The sequence below is a fragment of the Opisthorchis viverrini genome (genome assembly GCF_000715545.1).
Source record: "Opisthorchis viverrini unplaced genomic scaffold opera_v5_17, whole genome shotgun sequence".
In the NCBI taxonomy this organism is placed as follows: Eukaryota; Metazoa; Platyhelminthes; class Trematoda; order Opisthorchiida; family Opisthorchiidae; genus Opisthorchis; species Opisthorchis viverrini.
Window position 1 is genome coordinate 604,071 of NW_008751673.1, and position 20,868 is coordinate 624,938.

Genomic DNA, 20,868 nt, shown 5'->3' on the forward strand with positions numbered 1-20,868 from the left:
TATGTGCTAAATCAGCAAAAATCGGGATGTCAGCTCACTTCAATTCTGTCACTGAGCAGACTGACTCTGGGACGATCTAACGTGGTAAAATCCCCAAGGACTATTCAGAAAACCCGAAAGTAGTATGCTCCGTCTTCTCTTTGGACTAGGGGAGCTTGACCTCTAAGGATGGCTTTGCCAACTCATGTAGCTTGAGATATCCCTTTGATTATCATCACCTAAGCTAACTGAGCCGATGCATACCTCACAGCACAGAGAGCGCTAGAAACTCTGATCCCACCGAAAGTCCACGGGGACCATTGTTGGGACCTGGGTCGCACAAATGAAAGATTAAGGTAAGAACAAATTTGTGAGTGTTAAAGGTTGCCCGAGAATTTCCCTAATATCCGACGAGTGCAACCATATGTCGAGACAACACTGCGAGTTAGCTGAAAAGCTCTCTGTTTTGCTTTCAGTGATCCTCATGGATACAGTCAATCTCGGATAGCTTCAGACGACGCAATAATAGTCATATGAGTAATATTCGTAATGCACTGCAAATAAGGTTGCTGAAAACTTCTCGACAGCTCACGACCGGTTTCGCCCTTCCAGTTCGGGCTCATCAGGTAGGCGCAGTCCCCGAGTTTCTGTCAACCTTATGTTCTACTTGAAGCCAAATTACACGAAATAAGCGAAATACACTCATTTGCAAACGAATTTGGTTTTTCGAAACATCACGAACGAGAGATTCAGCTGGGTTCCAAGTTCTCTCGAAAAAAACAAACTAGTTTGCAAATGAGTGTATTTCGCCATATGGGGAATAGTTACAATTTCTAAAATGGAACTAAGCGAGAGTTGGCATGATTCTGGCGTGTGTCGTTAGGAAGTGAGAAGTTCTAGCTTAGACATGAATTCAGTTGCAAACCGGACGAACAGAATCACCATTGTCTGGTCTTAAAATGCATCAGGATAGAATCGATTTCATTGGTAATAGAAGAGTTATTCCAAGTGGCTAAGAGTTATGCACGGATAGAGTTGTGGGTTGTGAACAAGATAACAACTTGCTGATAAACATACTAATTTTTCGTATTTGATTTTTTGTTACCCTTTTCAATAGCATAGTTCGCATTTCATCATAAGTTGTGCTATCAGCATATGAAATTTTCAAACAATAAATAAAATAGATGGTTAGGAACATGCAGCAAAGTTCTAAAGTCCTCTTTTCCTCCGAAAAATATTTTTCAGCAAAAGCGAAAGTTGAGGGCACCGGATCTGTTTCAAATCTATTCGTCTGAATGATACCTGAGACAAGCGGAATCATTTTATGCAACGGAACTCCTGTGGGGCAAACAACAGACTTGGTTGTAGACAGTGGAGATCCTGGGGCACAGTGTGGTTCTCACATGGCAAATTAGCTCCGGTCATGTGTTGCGAGTTTGCCGCCCCTCCGTGTACGGGGGTGGACAGTGCCTTTTCAGCCAAACGTGTGGCACCTGGTATTTGTGTTTACAAAGTGGGACTAGTGTTTTTGTAATGCACCACTCATAGGGTTGCTGAAAACTTCTCGACAGCCCACGACCGGTTTCACCCTTCTTGGAGCCCATCAGGCAGGTGCAGTCCCCGAGTTTTCGTCAACCCTGTGTTCTGCTTGAAACCAAATTGCTCGAAATTAGCGAACATACACTTATTTGCAAACTACTTTGGTTTTTCGAGGGATTCACCTGCAACCCAGCTGAATCTCTCGGTTTTGATGTTTCCAGACAACTGAATGTACTGCACCAGGCCGCCTCATGTTTCAGTCGCTACGATATTTGAGATATTACGATACATATATAGTTTTGCAATGTACTACTCATAAGGAATCAGTGTTCTGTTCCTCCATGACCGTTGATGTTAATTTGTCTCAGTCACTGTTTCAAAACCATATCAAATCAAACAGCTTCCGGTTCCATTCGCACACTTGTGTATTCAGCAAACGGGGAAAAAGCCCCGCTCCTTCAACAGGATTGGTGTCATCTGGTCGGTAGTTTGAACATACATACATACATACATACATGCAGACTTCTACCAACCAAGAACAACTGAAGTTCTCCCTGAATTACTATTTACCTTGATGACAGAGTTACAATCATCACAGCACTTTTCTGAGACGGTTTACCAGCTCTTTCTTACAACACTTTTCCACTGAATGGGAAATAGGGACCGTCATCTATTCGTTCAAGACACGATCCAAAGGTTTCTACAGTTAGTCGCGTCAGGTATGCACGGACCACGAAAAAAACTGTTGCCCAAAAATTCCCTAGAATTGTCTTCCAGTGTATCAAGGACCGTCCGACGAGTGACCGGTGTTTGTTTTGCTGACCTCAGTTCGCAGTAATTCGGACCCTTAAAACACTAAATAAAGGTTGGTAAATCCGTGTTGGTTTGCGAAAATCCAAAATACGTAGGTCGACATAATCGCAGTACTCGTAACGGGGTCCTTGTCACTCACCGGATTCATTTCCCTACTTGGTGATACTTGTGAGGAAAATTCTCACCATAAAGAATGGCGGGGCTCTAAAAAGTTTTCTCAACTAAGGGTATGAATTACGTGGAGCTTTCTGTGAAATGGGAGCATTGATACTGTTACCAGCTACTTATCCGTGAAGAATAAAAAAATCAACATTATAAATCCTCTGTAAGTGCAGCCTTGATGGATGAATTTTGGGATCTTTTCCAGATAAGCCCCGCCACTTTTTGCGAGCTCCAATGCAATGTACGCACACAACCTTGACCTATTTTTTGATAAAAACAATTCCTTATCCTCATCTAGGCTCATTTTCTGCAAAAATTCTCCCAGTCCGGAAGTAAAACCTTAAATCGACTTTCTGTCGCTCTCAACTCTCGTTCATGACAAGGAGATGATAATGCGTTTTTTGTAAAGCCACGGAGTGATCCATCAGCAACGTTTATGCAACAATGCTCACCAAATGACTCCAACGGTTAGTTATACCCAAAACTTTGTGGATCCAACGACTGAAGTTCACACACAAACCATCCAATCTCTTTGGCACGTCTACAAGATGCAGAATAAACCCCAATGCTGCACACACCGATCTTTAGTGGACAGCTGCTTGTGTGAGTTCTTTTGGAGGCAAAGGTATCGGAAAATGGACCTTTTCATTCAACTTATTAATGAAATGTCCCAATTTCACCCTCTTCAATGAAAACTAAGAGTACAACTTTCATATCCTCTTTTTCCTAGTCTTTTTTGGATGGCGGGGGTTAATTTTTGGTGGGGCTTATCTGGAAAAGATCCGAATTTCGTACCTTCGTTTCTAGGAATCGAAAAAGCATACAAACACAGTGTTGTAAGCACTACAGCTGAGGGGTAAAAACACCCACTGATGCGTTGGAGACAAATCAACCCTCAGATGAGTCCAAATGGAAACCTGGAAACTGAAGACTCCGGACACGAACGTATATGCTATATTGCTATCAGTTGCATCGTACGGTCAGCCGCGCTATATTCCTCATGTGAAGGACCCTTTGCAATTTCAAATGTCATCGTTCGCTTAAGCTTTTTGGAAGCCGAGTACTTCTTAATTATCTTCCATCCGCTAGCTAACTAATGAACATTTGTGAATGGATGCGATTGGCATTCTATCGCACGAAAACCATCCCTACCCTAGTTTAACAGTAGCAGAAACACGGTTATCAAACAAGCCGTGGAAGAATGAGACTTTCCTGCACGTTTCACCTGCAAGTTGTGGACTGTCTCGAAGCCATTTAGCAACGCACAACTCTCGTGAGCTTCACAACACTGATGATATCATTCCCCCGTCGGTAGTGAAACGTTTGCCAAGTTCAGCAAACAACTCGACCACTAGGTGAACCAACTGAGTTAACAAAACTGTTCTAAATCACACCTGGCGTGTTTTGGTCATGTGAGGTCAATGGAAGGTAACACCTAAAGTGACCTGTCACCAAGTGTCTTGCTACCTCCACACACGGTGACTTCGCTTTCGTTCCGTAATTGACCACTTATCAGCATGTCAACTCACTAGCAGGTCAATACCGATCACTTAGCTATCGAGTCGACCAAAGTCGCGTGTTCGCTTGCCGGTTTATCTGTGGGAGAGACGTGCTCTCACGTCATCACTGCGAGCCATAGAACACAACCACCAAAGCGCCACATCAACGAACCATGAGTCCAGTGGCACGTGGTCCACCGGCATCTGCACTTGGAACGGCACTGAGGCCTCAGAACCGTTGCTATCTTGTTTCTACGGGCAGCGGACAATGTGTCGCCACCACGTAGTTTCGTTTGTCACAGAGACCACAAAGCTGGCCACATAAAGGGCTTGACGGCTGAGCTTTGACAAGACTGTTACGTGCCAGTATCGCACTGCGAAAAAGCTCCAATATTGTTGGATTGACTGGACCAGCAAACCGTTCTTGCCACAGCATATGTACTTCAAGACTGTTGGGTCACTTGTGAAAAGCCCAGAGACGCCGTGTTAATGTGGCCATCCGGAACGATGATTAGTCCTTCAAGTACACCATTTGAGCTGGTCTCAGCCTTCTGAATGTGTGATGCGCACTGGTAGATGCACTGACCAACAGTGTGTAACCGAATGCCATTCATTCGTGTATGAACAAGCAAAGGCACTACTTGCGATCGACAATCTCCTTACAGACCAATAAAAACAGTGATAAAAACTCAGAACGCCCAACCATCTCGAAGCATTTCGTAATTGTACCAAACGAATTAGGACCAAGGTCCACGCATCAAAAACAGTCATTTCAGAAGCTAACACAAATGCCAGAAAAATAAATATCAGTTACTCATAAGACCATCAGTCTCTATCGCCCCCTGGTTCATTAACTCCTCTCTTCACGGCTAGTGAAGGATTTAAACTCTCCCGGCCGCCAAGCTTTCACCGATGATGTAAATCCAAGCCAGGTACAGACAAGGTTAAACGGAACTTCAAGTGGTCATATTTCTGGTATTGTGTACTGCATTCCTTCCTCTTTGACAAGGTTCCTCCGCACATCCAATTCCTTAGACTAGTAGTGATGTAAAGTGGTGGTTTAGCAGTGAAAACTAGATATTTACACTGGCCTGAACTAAAGAAAAACATATCACTGCACGTCGGTAGGGTATACTTTATCCGTGAAGCTTACCGACTACTTATATCAGTTGTACGTCAGGATGCTTGCCAGCTCAACCAAACCTGGTTTTAGGGGTCCGAGGTGAATAAGATCCGTCTACATGAGCTTTTGGTATGCAACAACGTATCCAGTTTATGTATCTGCTGTGAAGAGGTTGGTGGTGGCAGCTCCACGGATTGACATAAAGACATAGTTTCAAACAGGATCCTGCGGGCATAAGCGAATTCAAGGGTGGGATTGTTCTGGAAACAAGTTTACTCTAGTATTCAAATCGTCAGACGACTTGAAACTGTGATTTTTCATGTTTCTACTGATTACTGAAAGGTAATTGGCCAGATGTTGTGAAAGGCTTTTGGGGCCTTACGCAGACCTTCAGGCGAACATCAGTGACTATGTCGGACCACATCAGTTTTGCTAAAAGTTGCTTTGGAGAAAAGTAATTAATATCCATGAATTGAATGGTAGAGACTTTTGCCATGAGGAATTACGGAGTAGGATTACTCTCGTCTAAATCCTCTTCTCCTGGTGACGGTTATCCAAAACGGCGTTCCTAGGCTGCGTAAATAATCACAGTACATACAAGTTTTTATTACACAGTGGAAAAATCAGCTAAATCCATAATGGGCTTGTTAGTTGGTTGAAACTTTGTGAGTTTACTGTACTTATGTAAAAATGTAAGAATCATAGACCTACCAGATAATCCCAGTGCTTGAAAACGCTTATTTCTGCCCTTTCTACTCAAGTAAGGAAAGTGGTGAAGTGGTTGGCTACTGAGTAAAATACGTCATATCGACGACGTCGGTCGCCAGCATTTTTTACAAAAACAAGCCTGTTTTAGCGGCCTGAGTAAATAGGTCTGGGAAAGAAGCACTCAGAAACACTATCGATTGGCCTGAGAGCAAAGCACGAAACGGTTGTTTGCCATTAAACTAGTGATGTCACTTATCGACCTTTCACCCCCGTACCCGTCCTCTTACATATAGTAGTGATGATTATGGGGATACTCGGTTGTGATAATGGATAGTTTGGTGATAGTTCAAAAAACAATTGTTTACTGATGATGGTGATAATGATGGTAATGGCGAAATTCGGCCACTTTGAACAGAAGCCCAACCACTCCACCCCTTAACAACGCACTGATGATGTCGGGTGATGAGATTTGTGCAATCGAATTACCCTATTCATCGAACAAAGCAACGACCGAAAGCCTGTTAGTTCGCGGCAACGTTTCCACCACAACAGTAGGAGCATCGGTGTATTAATACCGTTGCTTAACTGTCGTGTTATGTCCGTCTCGTGCACCAGAAGCTGCGTTGGTTGGGACATATGTTGCGTATACCGAACCATCGTTTGCCGAAGAGAGTGCTGTTTTCCATGCCTAATTCGGAGTGGCAGAAGTAGAGAGTTGGCTAACCCTTGACCTGGCAGAGGGGTAAGAGACCACGACACGTTTGAGCGCTGTCGGTGCTACTCGCCTTCCAGGATGGGACCCACGTGATCCCCATTGCACCTGCTTGGAGACGCTGCAAGATATGGTTGCCAACCGATGTCAGTGACGTTCTTGTTTTCAGTTTCTATCCAGATTGCCTGAGTGAATGTCTGGAGGTGTAGGCACCTCGGAATGATTGTGTTAAGCTAGCACTAAGTCCCTTCTCCGTCCACCTTTAATATTTTCTTTAGAATAAGGCTTTCAAATAAATCATGGTTGTACGGCAGTGAAGCATCGGTGTTGAACACCGATGTCATGCTGTCGATGATGATGATGATGATGATGATGATGATGACGATGATGATGATGACGATGATGATGACGATGATGATGATGATAACCCCAAACAAGAAACGGGATTAGAAGAGAACAATATAAGTACATAACGAGCAATTTAATGAGCACTAGACTTCAGTGGAGGGTCTGATTTTAATTGACACATTGCAGACGGAAACAGAGGTGCACGTCAACAGTAGCTTCCAAGTGCAGCAGCTACTGCTGCTGTTGTTGCCGTCACCCAATATTCATTTGTGAACGACACCAGTCGCATCATTCCCTCCATTGACAAATCACAAATAATACAGAATGATTGGAGAGAAAAATCAGTTAGTCATCAGTTTGTCACTCGTTCCGTGAAAAACATGTGGGACCAAATGGAAAAATATGTCGTTTGCAAGTAATCCACCGGTGAAATAGTTTCTCGCCCCTACTACTCATAAGATACTGTACAGGGTTATCGTTATTGAAACGAGGATGATGGCATGTGTCCACAATTGCATACCGGGATAAAAGTGCCTTCGTGTGTTTGATGGAGAAAAATGAGTGGCAAGCCAGTGGTTAAGCTCATCACAAGAAAAAATGGCAAAAATATGGTCACAATGATTACTCGGTGAACACTTTTCGTTTCGGGTAATACACTGTAAAACAACTCGTTTCCACTAGAGTAGTCTGCTGGAACAAGGTCCCTTATGAGTTAGTGTGATGACAAGATTATGGCAAGTTGGCACACAAGTAAGAAATAAAACAACGGATCAGGAAGATGGACGGTTTACAGTGGGAGTCGTAGTATCGAAGTCAGTGAAGGAAGAAAGAGCGCTGGTCAGAGAAATGGTAGGTTTTCTTCTTCCTGGCTATAAGATAGTTTTTGGCGCTCTGAGATAAACGTTTAACCACGTCACAGATAACGCTTTGAAGCGGGGCTGGGGAGGCGAACACCAGTTGGCTCATTTCGGACCCTTGAATTTTCAGATGAAAATGTGACTACTTGTGTTTGAGTTGTTACGAGCAAATAAAAAGGAGTAAAAAGAATTTTGCTTGGTCAAACCGAACATAAAGAGAGAAACTATGAGGTGAAAACTTTCAAGGAGGCTGTGGATAGGTTTATAAGGCCGGTTTACAGTCTAATAGCCAGGCGGACTATCTTTCGATCAGTGTATTGGAAGTGGACTAACATTAAAACAAATGGCAATGGACAAATCCAATATCCATGCACTCCGACCATCTTAAAATGTTGGGTTACATGACTAGACAGATGTGGAAACTGAAAGACCAGTTTGCAGAGAGTGGTTAGCCATGGGCTGCTGATTAGAAAGCGTTACGTTTGCGTTTGGAATTGTAACAGAGGGTTGTGTTTGTCCAAGTAGCCCAAGCAGGGAGTTCGCATTGTTTGAGAGGGTCGCTGCGTTCGGTTGCGATGGATTTGACAATATGGTTTGAGTGTGTAGACCAAGGTTGTACAACCCAGTGTGCTGCAAGTGGCTTGTGGAAATGGTGCAAGAGTTTTGTGCTAGTTCCGTGGAGCAACTAACAGGGGCCTGCGGCAAGCTTACGATCGACTGAAGCCCGGGCATATTACCCCCTGTACCGACCATCATCGCTGGAGCGGGCCCAGCGGATATTCCGTTAGGATCCAAAAGGTAGGTTGGTGAATTAGTGAATGGAGCAATTAGTCCAGCAGCCGCAATGGATCCGGGGATAAAAGTTGACGGATAGTCGAATCCGTTCAGTGCCAGTGCTGACGCGCACTCCGGTGGTGAGCGCAAACCAACAGCCTGCTGACCGATAGTTTGCCCCGGAACATTCGTCAGGGACAGATTGCTTGTCTGTGGTTGTAAAAGGCCCAGTGCGTTATTCCCGTTCTGGATCGGCAACAGTGTTGTCCCTGACTGCATCATATTCGAACCAAGAGTCAGGGCATAATTTGCTGCCAAGGCTGAAAAGAACAGAAACAACAGAACCACTGTAAGCACTGAATCCGATTCAGGGGATCAAACGTAACACAAAAACTGTAAACCCAAATCAAACAGGAAAGTCTATGTCATGGGCACGGAATCTACCTGGTAACTGAGGCATGTTGATGGGCTGTATTGTGGCTAGTTGAGGAGTTTGCATTGATTTCACCGTATGCAAATGGGCGCATGCTATTTGCTGCTGTGTTGGGTTGTTCAGTTTTTGTGACATAGACAACCCGGCACAGGCTCCCAAACCATGAGCAGATGAGGGTGGATACATCACCGGGCTAGGTGTCAGTCCGGGGATAGCAACCAAGGTGGTGGGTTGGGTGCAAATCAATCCACGTGATCTGACCACATTCCGGCAAGCTGCCGACGTAGAAGGTAAGTCCTGCCCGGGTGTATTGACTGTTTCCAATTGACCGGTGGATTGGGTTGCTGAATTGGTGGTGCCAAACGGACATAACACAGTAGACCCGACACTTGTTGGAGTTACTTGGGTTTCGCTCCGACCTGAAGTATCAACACTCTCTTGACCGGAGGCAGTGTTCAAGTTACTTGGTGAAGATGTCATTGGCGTGGTAATTGCTGTTGTGTGGACATTTGGGTAGGTGCCCGAACTAAACATGAATTGGGACCCTGGAACAGCCAAAGTAGGGACTGAACCGACAGGAATCTGTACCTGTAGTGCTTGGGTCGTTGCGGGCACTAGTGATGATGCACTCAGTAAACCCTCACAAGAAGCAAACGTAGACTCTCGTACTGGGGTGTAAATTGTGTCTGTTTTGAAAACAAAGGGATATAACACAGGAAGTGAAGCTCAACTTGAACGCGGAAAGTTCCCGTTCATTTCTACACTTGGAATTATTGCACTAAATGTACTCATATGTACTTATTTAAACCTTAGATGATTTAGGGTAAGCCGTCACCTAGTCAGAAACGAATGGAAGTCAAATTTCAGAATTGAAGAGCGCCACCATTACTTCCACGTACCGATGGAAACTTGGAAATCGAGATAATTCAATGCTTGAGGGGCGAACTTACTGACCGTACAGACCGGATGATACGTGGTTCGAACCCTACCTAGTTATCTTGACTGTTCTTGTATGGGGTTGGGCAACTTGGAAGTATCTCAGCCCTCGTGATTTCTTCGGAGGGCATGGCAGCTAGGCACCGGAAGGGTGTTACAGTTGAACGAATTTATTTATTTTATGGAAAACGTGTCCGTACTACTCCCACCTATCAACAGTAGTCAGTGTTTGGCTCAGGAGAAACAGTGATAATAGTGGGATTCTAGTGAAGACTGTTTAGTGGCATTTGTATTGATGATGAATACCTAATGTAGGACATTGCTAAAATAGACAGGTGAAATATTGAATGGAGGCAAACAAACTAGGATTGTAGCGCACCCAACGTCATTAAGCTCAGTCATCACTTTTATGAAATCAGTCCTTCACAGATTAGGACTATACCTAACCAGGTCTATTCAAGTGCACGTCCTTCCTGAGCAACTGTGACTTTTCGAGATAACATTCACACCCACATCAATCTCGTCTGAACAGTCGCCCTCCTGTGCTGGCATAATCATTCTGGCGAATTCACACCAAATGGGAGAAGAACTGGACCCGAGTTTCGCTGTTATCAGATCATCAGCAGGGTATATCAAGGCCTTTCAGGGGTTTGAACTGCGGACATCTGACAGGCGAGGCGAGCGTGTTGCCACTACCCCACCTGCACACCCTGAAAGTACCCAAATTATCGTATCTAAATAGGTGATTCTGTTCATGCTTGAACGATGTGACTGATTTGCATGACCAGAACGACGACCCATAAGCTGTACTGGTTGTGTCGGCCAGGATTTCCCAGTTAGGTATTGGGAATTGGGATTTGTAGAAGTCACGTCCACAGTGAGGTTAATCGGAGAAGTCCTTTTAAGCATCATAAAAAGTGTTTTTGGGTTGCCGAAACAAGAAAAGTGCAGTATTGACTTGATCACACGAAATATACAATCACCTCCACGTACACCTCCGTGAATTTTCAGACGTCCACCACGTCTTCAGTCATTCCTTCAAATTATTGCTGTGATATACTAACCAGAATATTGTGCCGTGTAACGTACGATTGATCTGACTATTACCAGTCATTATATATTGTCGTTAGGTCCCCTTTTCATCTAATGTCGCTGTAAGGCTTAATCCCTTACGGAAATCGGTACCCAAAACCATCGAGACACGTCCCATTGAATCCGACTATTGAAGATGCTTTATCCCTTCCAGAATTCATACTGTTAATAGGTTGAACAACTCGAATCTTTGGAGTAAATTCCTCCCATTCTTTTCCACGATTTGTTTTTTCACTCGGTGCATTTCTCTATTTACCTTAGTTTTGTCTGCATTCGGAGTGCATTTAAAAATGGAAACTTCTCATCTTGGAGTATTTCAAAGACCCCGACTACTTTGAATAAATTGTCTTGGGACAATACTGACGGTTAGAAAGTTTCTCAGCTTTGAACTACCTGTTATCCGAATTTACGTGGTACACCTCAGAAATCTCGCTGCTCTTTGCTTTCGCAGTATCCAGAGAGATTTCGATCTGTTCGTTGTGGTCACAAGCCGGTCTGCCACTCAGTCCCATATCCTTATTGTGAACATGTTTTCTTGTTCAAGATCCGTTAATTGTGAACTTATTCAAGTAAGTCGCTGATCGGTTGATCCTCAAAACGCCTCACTGACGAGAACGATGTTCAGTTGAGACAATAACCCCGAAAATTGTCAAGAGCAAATCCGTCCTCCTACCTCATCCTCAGGAGACCATTCTACATAAGAACCGACCTTGGTTTTTCTCAATTTAGTAACGGTTCAGAGTCGAATAGGACCATATATGATATTCTTACGTTCAATCTAAGTCCATGTGTATTCATTGGCTATTTATACTCGAATAAATTAATTTCAGATTCTCAATCCCAAAATTAATTAAGCGTAAGTTGCTAGAGACGACTCCAATAACATTCTGCTTGCTACAGCCAATCTCCCAAATACTACGGGCTTTATCTTATAGTTCAGATCTTATTTGAAAAGATCATAATGAAATCAGTGAAGTTACTTTGTGTGTGCGCCGAGAAAACGCCGTCTTGTCGCGTTCACAGGTTCATTTGAATCTCAACTCCATGTGTTCAGCCGCTGTACAAAGTTGTTAGGTTGGAGGTAGAAAAAAGCTGATCACACGCATGGTTGTCCTCTTTTTATTCGAACACACCATAACTAGGGCGGCTTCGGCATGTGGTACTGCTTAGTATGTTGGCGTTACGTAACACACACACTGTTCATAGTGCATACATAGCCTCCCGGATTTAGTCCTACTGATTTCTTGTTGGTTTGATCCAATCAGTTCATATAAATAACTGTATTCTCTCTTATTACCAGTGGTAATTTCTAGTGTGTCATATGAATGACACTGTTCTCATTAGATTAGTTGTTACAAGCTCAGAGACATCTGAATTAAACACTGAAAGACCACATTTCAGGTTTCGATACCTACTATCTCAGAACCATAACTCGTGTAGGTTAATGCCGAGGAATTCGCGATAAGACGAGTAGAAAGTGAGTGTTCGGTTGTGCAGAGGGACTTCAAGCGAAGAATGGGTCCATTACCAGAAGCTGCCATGTGTTGAGAATGTCCACTCATCGTTTACCGAAGAAAATGTTTTCCCTGCAGAATTCAGCGTGGCGCAAGTAGAAAGGTAGTCAAACTTTGACCTAGCAGAGGGTTATGAAAGAGATTACGAACACTCCGGGCACTGCTGGTTCGTATTGCCTTCCGTGATGAGGTCAGCGATACATTGTGTTGCGATATGGGTTCATGTAGAACAAAAGGTTGACGGAAACTCGGGGACTGCGACCGTCTGATGATCTCCAAGAAGGGCGAAACCACTCTTGAGATGTCGAAGTGTTTTTAACAACCTTTTGAGTAGTTTCCCTGATGAAAATTCAACAGTATTCTTAGAAATGGTGAGCTATCGACTGCACTTGGAGCAGCTGTTTTGAATCATTAGGGTTCCGTCGCACTCTATGAAATTCAGTGAGTGAAGGATTGAAGTGAGTCGGTTCGGTCACAGACCACCTTGTCAGTGGGATAGATTCGTAGCAGTCCGAAGGTCACTTTCAGTAAAGATAGTACCATCTTCCGAAGAGATTACTATGAACATATCAAATGTGTTAGAGTGGTTATCAAAGCAACGTGATTAAATAATCTGGATAAGTTTTGGACAATTTATTAATGGCGTCCAATTGTCGCTAGCATGTCACTACACCTCATCTTAGATAGCCCGTTGCAAGCAATCAGGAGATACCATGCCTCACAAATGGTACCGAAAATTCTCACCGATCGTTTGTTAGTGGGTGACGTTATTGACTTGTTGCACAGTCTGATCAAACGGTTGATTTCACGTTCGCTACACACAATTCCCTAAAGAAGTACATTGTACCTGTTGGCTACTTCGATAATACTTATTAAATTTCGCCTTACCTACTGGACGTTGTTTCACCGGTCTTTCCATAGTTTCTATCCAGACTCTCTCAAGGAACACTAAGTAACGAATATACACTAGACCATCTGAGTACACTTCTTTCAAGGACCACAACTTTGATTGCATCACGTGAGACTTGGTTTTGAAGTTATATTTCCCAAGAGGTCGCCCCAGAACTCCAAGAAAGATCCGTCTCACGTGCCCCCGAGTAGTAGTTTATCTTACAGAAAGCAATGAAATGAAAATGAAAACGTGTGGACTGGATTTTCCAACTTTGTTGATTGCGTAACAGCCAAAGTTGGTCTTGGGGTTGTTATTTATTTTATTTTATTTATTTGTAGGACATACAGCTAAGGATGTCTTCCCCTTGAAAAAAACATGAAGAGGCCAGACGAAGGTAGCCTCTTCAAAGGTTGGTCTAAAAATAACCAGAGGTGAGCTTTTTGAGGGAGTGGTTGTTCCAGCACGATTTCTCTTGAACGAAAAAGTCGCATCCAGAAAGAGCTGGAAAGCTCACTGGAACTCGCACTGCGTAATTTAGAGTATATATTGGTGCCTACCAGTATTCAAGCACGCTACTATATTCCAACCCCTTGGGACATTTACTGAGTAGTGGTGCTTCAAAAATTTCGCTTTTCCAGGACTTCAGGGTGCACTATTCAAAGCACTTTTAGTTGTTTCCTTAGATATAGAAGCAGTGTTCCTACCAAGAAAGTAATTTTCAGAGAATATCATTCTTGATGTTCATGTATCAAGTGTCAAGTGCTGACGAAAAAAAAACCCACTGACAGGAACGCATGCATACCTTAGTTTATTCTTCAGACAGATGTAGCAAACTGAGATACCGTCACGGCATACTGCATAGTGCACAGATTACTTGTATTGTCCCTGGCCGCTTACGAATCAAGGCAGAAGACACCTGGGTAGCGGCTGCCGCAACAATGCGACAGCAGTAAAATTCTCGATGAATTGTCATTTCCAACTTTGGTTGCATCCCGAATGCCGTGGAAATGTATTCCTAGTGAGTCCACCCAACAAACTAATGCGCAACGCCGTCGACTCATGCGTGTGTTGAATGCTTGGGTAACTCACCTCAGCTGATTCGTCTACCCTTCAATAGCTAGTCGCAACAGGTGTGCCAGCGACCATTCACGTACCGTTGGCGCAACATCTACCACACAATCAGGTTTGTCTATCCGTAACCGCTAGAGCCTCTGCAACCCCCTCCCTCCGTTGGTCTCTATCCTCATCACACCCGTTATTCAGCCTGGCAGCGCGACAGTGTCCTTACTCTTTAACCTATCCTGTGTTGACCTTAGTGACTAACCCCTTTTTGGAGGTGACCTCCAACCACATCGACCCCAATGGAACATTTGCCAGCTTTCCTTTGTTCCGTCCCGCGAACGTGGTTACTTGGAGCACAGTATTCGCACAAGGGAATTAGATTTTCGAAAGCTATGACGTGTCCCTGACGGAAAAAAGAGACAGACAATTGATTTCAGAGTGCGAATTCAAACTTTTGATCCCAATCTAAGCATCTCGGGGTCTCAGCGATGCTAGGAAAGTATTCCACCAGACTTTTTCCGCAGAGGTATGATTGCTTCAGTGGACAATGAGATTTGGTGGCTGCGAAAATATGAACGTAGAATAGGATGATTTTTGGTGTGAGCACATACGCAACAAAATGCAATATTTTGGCGCAAAAAGTTCCATTCCACTCGCAAAGGTTTTGTAAGAGCACTGTGTGGCCAATGGACCCCAGGTTACCTGGTCTACGGTTGCTTCACTTCCCCAGAGGTTTGAAAATTTAGTGTTTATTGCCTATCTGTTGTGTCGAAATCGTTAGGACCGCGCAGCACTCAGCGCCCAAATCGGGGGTGTGACTGCGCCTTTCGCGTACAAAATTTGGCGTATACGATAGGGTTCATAACATTAATGAAGCGTCAGCATTAATCGCGATCGCAACATAATTGAAAGACGTGAATATCCTAATATGTTAGAGTTCTCTTACCATCTAGAGACATCAGCTGACTAAACTGAAGGCAGGACAAGGCCACCTCGCATGCACCGTGTTTCGCTTCTTCTGGTGTAGCATAGCAACGGTTAGTCTGGCACTGCATTCCCAAGTTCGGTAAAGCAACCTTGAATGACAGGAGACAAAAGAATAATGAAATTAATGAGTTGGGCCTCAAACAATTTAAGGAATTTAAGGTCAGCAGATGATGTGGCAAATCATTACAGGGTTCAAAGAGTTATGGCGGACTTTTGTTACCGTATCGCGGTTCATCACACAGATCCCGAATCTACACGGATATAGACTACGGTTTACCGAAGACAGCCCACTATTGATACTGTTCACCTTCACCAGGTGGAGCTCCTCAGCAGGTCATACGTCCATGGACACATGTTAGTGGGAGGCACACTGTCCCTTGACAAACGGAGGAACTAATTTACCCAATGTATGCTCTTAATCCAGTCAGCGACGTTTACAGCATGTAGATTGTCCTGTCAAATAAGATACCGGAAAATCGCAGCTAGTCACGTCTGTTACTAACCGGTGCCAAGCGTGTACGATCAAGCATCCGGATAACCGTGTTTACAGCATATAGATTGGACCTGCCAAATAAGATACCGGAAAATCGCAGCTAGTCACGTCTGTTACTAACCGGTGCCAAGCGTGTACGATCAAGCATCCGGACAACCGGACTGACTCAAAGTCGACACGATGTATGTAACCTCGCCACGCTATGCTAATTACGTGACTGTGATATCTACCACAGCACAACAACTACGGTGTTGTTCTCACATTTGCACGCGTCAGTACAGCCAACATAAACGGAAAGCTAGGTTTCGCGTGCACATGTGCATACTCGCAGCAATCAGCACGAACACTCTTACTCACACCTAGCCATCTGTTCGGCCTACAAAACTCGGTTTGATTACAGGTTACCTGCGTGTGTGTTGATAAATCTAATAATAATGTTTTCGTTCGTTGTCGCTCTTGTTGTCAACTGTATTGTCTGACATCACACCGACAGCGATAATGACAAAGTGACTTTCGGACACCATTAGGAAGGATCGTGACGATTACATCATACGGTCCCATCACTAATACCGCTCAACCATCGATTTTGTAGCCTGTTGTCTGTGAACGAATGGTCGGAGCGCTGGTAAATTCGGTAGTCATCTGGTTCGGTTCACAAGCATTGATTCGCAAAGGTTGGCTTACCATTATACATCGTCAGAACTGTTTCAAGAGTCTGTTCGATTGGTCGGACCAAAGTCCAGTTCCATCGAACAGCTTTGCTTCATATGTGTCAGCCGAATTTGTACTAAACATCGAAACCGAATAGCTAATAAACGGTGCATGTAAATCAATGGAGCTGCACTTGATCATATGGTAAGCCCGAGTGAGTAGGCAGATAATCCGAAGAAACATGGATCGTCGCGTACCTAGAACACTTAGTTTGCAGGCTGTGTTGGTGTATAACAGTAACAGCAATATAAAAATATTTGTTCCACCGAGCACTAAATCTCAGTGATGTGTGAAATACATACAGGATAGACTCTGGATCGATCAGATTTAGACCAGAAATGCCCAGAGGAGACGGTAATTGTCGGAAGCTACTAATCTGCGTCTAAAGAGATTCGTGATCAGAAGTGTCTAAACGCGTTTCGGTTATCGTGAGGTAGGACTGATATATATATATATATATATATATCAATTTTCACATTGAAACAAATTGTCAGCATGAGTAAAGTCTAGTCAGCTGGTTGGTTTGTCAATCCTGAATCATATTCCGTCAAAACTTGACTGCCAACTTTGTACTGCTAGGAGGGAGGTAGCTGAGACCGGATCAAACGCTACCTGCATACAGATATCCCAACCAGATAAGCCGAATGCGACTGAACACGACCGAATGCCGGCGAGCCACAAAAGTGATCGACAATGATAACCTTACAAAGAAGTCATGCATCCACCAAACTATCAGCTATTAGGGTCCCTAAACGCTAGTCAGAATGGCAACAACTTTTAAATATCGTTCCCTCTCCCCTATTTGGTAAGAACGATATGCTGAAATCGTTCAGGTGTCACAGGGAATATTGGGTGCTCTTTTGTCCTGCTACCTATGTAGCTGGCCGACAGTGATGGTGGACTAAACACAAAGTAAGATCAATAATACATGAAACGCACCTGTCCAATGTACAGCTGCAATTTATTGCCAGACGCACCGTCAACCAGCTCGACCGGCAAAACTGAAAAGTTCGGTGTATGCTGAAATCGTTCAGGTATCACAGGGAATATTGGGTGCTCTTTTGTCCTGCTACCTATGTAGCTGGCCGACAGTGATGGTGGACTAAACACAAAGTAAGATCAATAATACATGAAACGCACCTGTCCAATGTACAGCTGCAATTTATTGCCAGACGCACCGTCAACCAGCTCGACCGGCAAAACTGAAAAGTTCGGTGGTCCCCATCCAGCAAGTCGACTTTGTTCTTCCAATATCTAACATGGAGTATTGGTAAACGTGATCAGCCACCATTATGCATTACATGTGTTCGAGGCAAGCGACATACATGAGCCAGCGAAAAAGGAGATGCGCACGACAAGTGGAAACTACAGACCCAGTGCTGTTAGGATGTTATAAGAGTGTACTGGTGCAAGATGATAAGACGCATGCTTAGAAGCTGATCTTTTCTCAAAAAAAAACAGAGAAGAATCACACAAAAAATGAGGCACACCGACATGATTTATGCACCATTACTTGAAACAAACCTCGAAATAACTGAATGGATTCAGCTGCCGTTGCTGTAGTTTCTAAACAAAAGTGAGAGGAATCGACAAATTATGAAAGTTTTGATTCGCACATCCTATCAATATGCTATCCGTTAGGGCTTATTTCAATAGGTGCGTCAAGGAATCGATAGATAGCAAGATCATAGCTGATTAATTAAAATAGCAGTAAATCCGAAATAAGTATCGTGAGGCTACTGTAGAAGGAATTAGAAAACCATCGCCCCAAATCAGTATCACAGTAGCTAATGTAAGCATCATATTTCTTCCACTTTGACCTTAGGAATCGGCCTGTTCATGTTGCCTTGTCGACAACCATGGGTGGAGAACAACCAGAGTGATTCACATAATATCCGTAGGTGCTAAGCAATCTCCAGTCCAACAAAAATTGGTGCAGAGTGACAGAATTAGATTCACAACAATCAACTGGGAACAAGAAAGAAATCGATAGGCATTTATGTGGGATGACACCCTGGTTTTACTGATGGATTGTTACATGGAAGGGCACAATAGGAAAACTCACAGTCCAGCAAAGCTCTAGTGCGCAGTTTTGCTTAGCTCTGCCTCGACTTGTCCACAAGGTACAAACAAAATTGTAAACAAATGAACAACTTTAAGACATTGTACCAAATTAGTGAACGCAGGAACTAGAAAAGGGTAGAAATAGGCTACTACAGTAAAACCCTTCGAGTTTACCCCTAAAGGGTGAGAAGTCCTCTATAGCGAACTCTGGGCGGTCTGAGATACGCTTGATATCAATTTAGTATCGGTACCGTGTTTCTATCAGAATTTGTACGAATGGTAGCTTCATGGTGATATCGTAAGTTTCCCCCCTCTGCAACAGTATTAATTACACTGCCGAGCTTTTTTATTCAGGGTCCAGCTTCGGATTACTATGAGCTATATCGCGTCCACCTCTTTAAAGTGATCCTTTACAACTGGTCTCAACACCACTGAACTTATGGAGTCCCCAGTTCTTTTCGTTTTCGCTCAGGTTACTGCATCACTTTTGTCGTAGGTAAAAGTTATTTGGCTCTAACAAAATGACATGCACAACTCGTTCTTACAGCTTTCTTCGGACCGTAAAAATTGATTAGTAATTTATACACACAAACCTACATATAGTATGACCCTCCTGCAGAGCGACTGTAAATGGTCGTCTTAGAGAATGTTAGAAACGGTTACAATTTTCGTCAGTTAGATTTGGTAAAACTTATGCTCAATATCTGATTCAGATAGAGAACGACTCTCCCCTAGTTGTTGCTTGCAGAATTATGGGAGCGCATTCTGTATAGGCCTATACAGGCATTCCAAAATACCCATCATTAGTAGTCGGCATAAAGGATTTCTTCTCACTATAATAATCAATAATCTTAAAAGGACCACCTAAGCTTCTACTATCTACAGGAATCAATCAATCTGTCCAGAAGGAAGAAACCTACAATTCACATGAGGATCTGAAACCTGAGCAGCCAGTCAACATCAGGCTTCTGGAGGACTGCAGCTGGGTCTTGTTCGATCGTAGGTCACCCTCATCGCAGACTGTTCATTTTCAAAATCCCATCCGAAAAACTTCTAGTTAGATACTCTGGAGCTTCTCAGCTTTTCAGATTAGGTTAATTTCACCTGCACTACGAACTCCTGATCAACAACTTTAACTTCTTCCGAAAAATAAGGTAGCAGCTTAGATGAATCTGTTTGGTGCGACAATGACCAGCATTTCATCTCCGGATGCAATTTTGTAAACTTGCTACCGCCTGGGATAAAACAGCTAGGGAAGACATGTAGTGAGAACTATAAGGTTCGCTTCAGATATCATATGGACGACTGCAAAACAAGGTACTAGAGTGGCCTTCTTTTTTTGGAAATACCACAAAAGACAACTCATGTTTTTCTACTCAGATATGCGGTGGTTTGGTAATGACAAAGCCTGAAAGGGCGACAATGAAATAAAACCACGAAAACTCTACTTATAAATTACTCTAAAGTAAACGCCAATGAGACCACATTCGCATACGAAACTCCAATTTACTTGTTAATTTACTCTTAGTCTCTACTTGCTTGTTGGTTTGTGGAGTTCACGCGTTTCTATCTGGCATGCAAAATTCATATTGCGGGAAACTGATTCCTTTTGTCTCTAAAGCCCCTCCTAAGTGGATGCTCCTCCTGAGGAGGAAATTCGGCAGGAAACTCCTTTCATTCTTTGACGTGTCTCTCAGACGGAGGCTTCTTTTAAGGAAGAAGTACTCTCAAGTGATTACATTCGAGGGTCAGCTCTCTCCAAGAAGAGGGAAGAGATGCTTCAAGTAACCACCACCTTCTCCACCACTACCAACAGCAACATTCTTGAACGCCGTCACCCCTCTGTTTGACTGAACACAGTCTTGATGAGCAATAATAAAGGTTCATTATTAGCTTACTTACATCGCCAACCATAAATCAGACAAGCTAAACACGAACTTGGTATACAAAAACCGTCTACTCCGGACTCTGTTTCGCACCGGTTTGCAAAGTCTTCTGCCAACTGACTAGCAGCGTGTGCCACGCTAAAGGAGACATAGGAACAAGATTCATTTAAGTAGGCATGCGTAGCGCATGATTGTTGATGCTACTGGATGGCTTCACAGCCAAAAACGCCTTCTTTAATTACATTCCCTAATTACCATTCGAATGACAGAAAACCTCAACGGAA

The 20,868-nt window shown here is 43.6% G+C and overlaps 1 protein-coding gene across 1 annotated transcript in view; it reads right to left on the reverse strand.

Annotated features, from left to right (window-relative positions):
* Positions 1 to 6,995: 6,995 nt before the first annotated feature.
* The window catches only part of T265_01555 (hypothetical protein), a gene marked incomplete at both ends in the record, with an annotated part of 38,702 nt that continues 24,829 nt past the window's right edge, over positions 6,996 to 20,868 (reverse strand). Inside the window, 5 exons of the mRNA XM_009165614.1 lie at positions 6,996 to 8,834; positions 8,959 to 9,633; positions 15,390 to 15,519; positions 17,775 to 17,888; positions 18,159 to 18,200. Of these exons, the coding sequence (XP_009163878.1) occupies positions 8,146 to 8,834; positions 8,959 to 9,633; positions 15,390 to 15,519; positions 17,775 to 17,888; positions 18,159 to 18,200 (1,650 nt within the window). The remainder of the gene's footprint in view (positions 8,835 to 8,958; positions 9,634 to 15,389; positions 15,520 to 17,774; positions 17,889 to 18,158; positions 18,201 to 20,868) is intronic.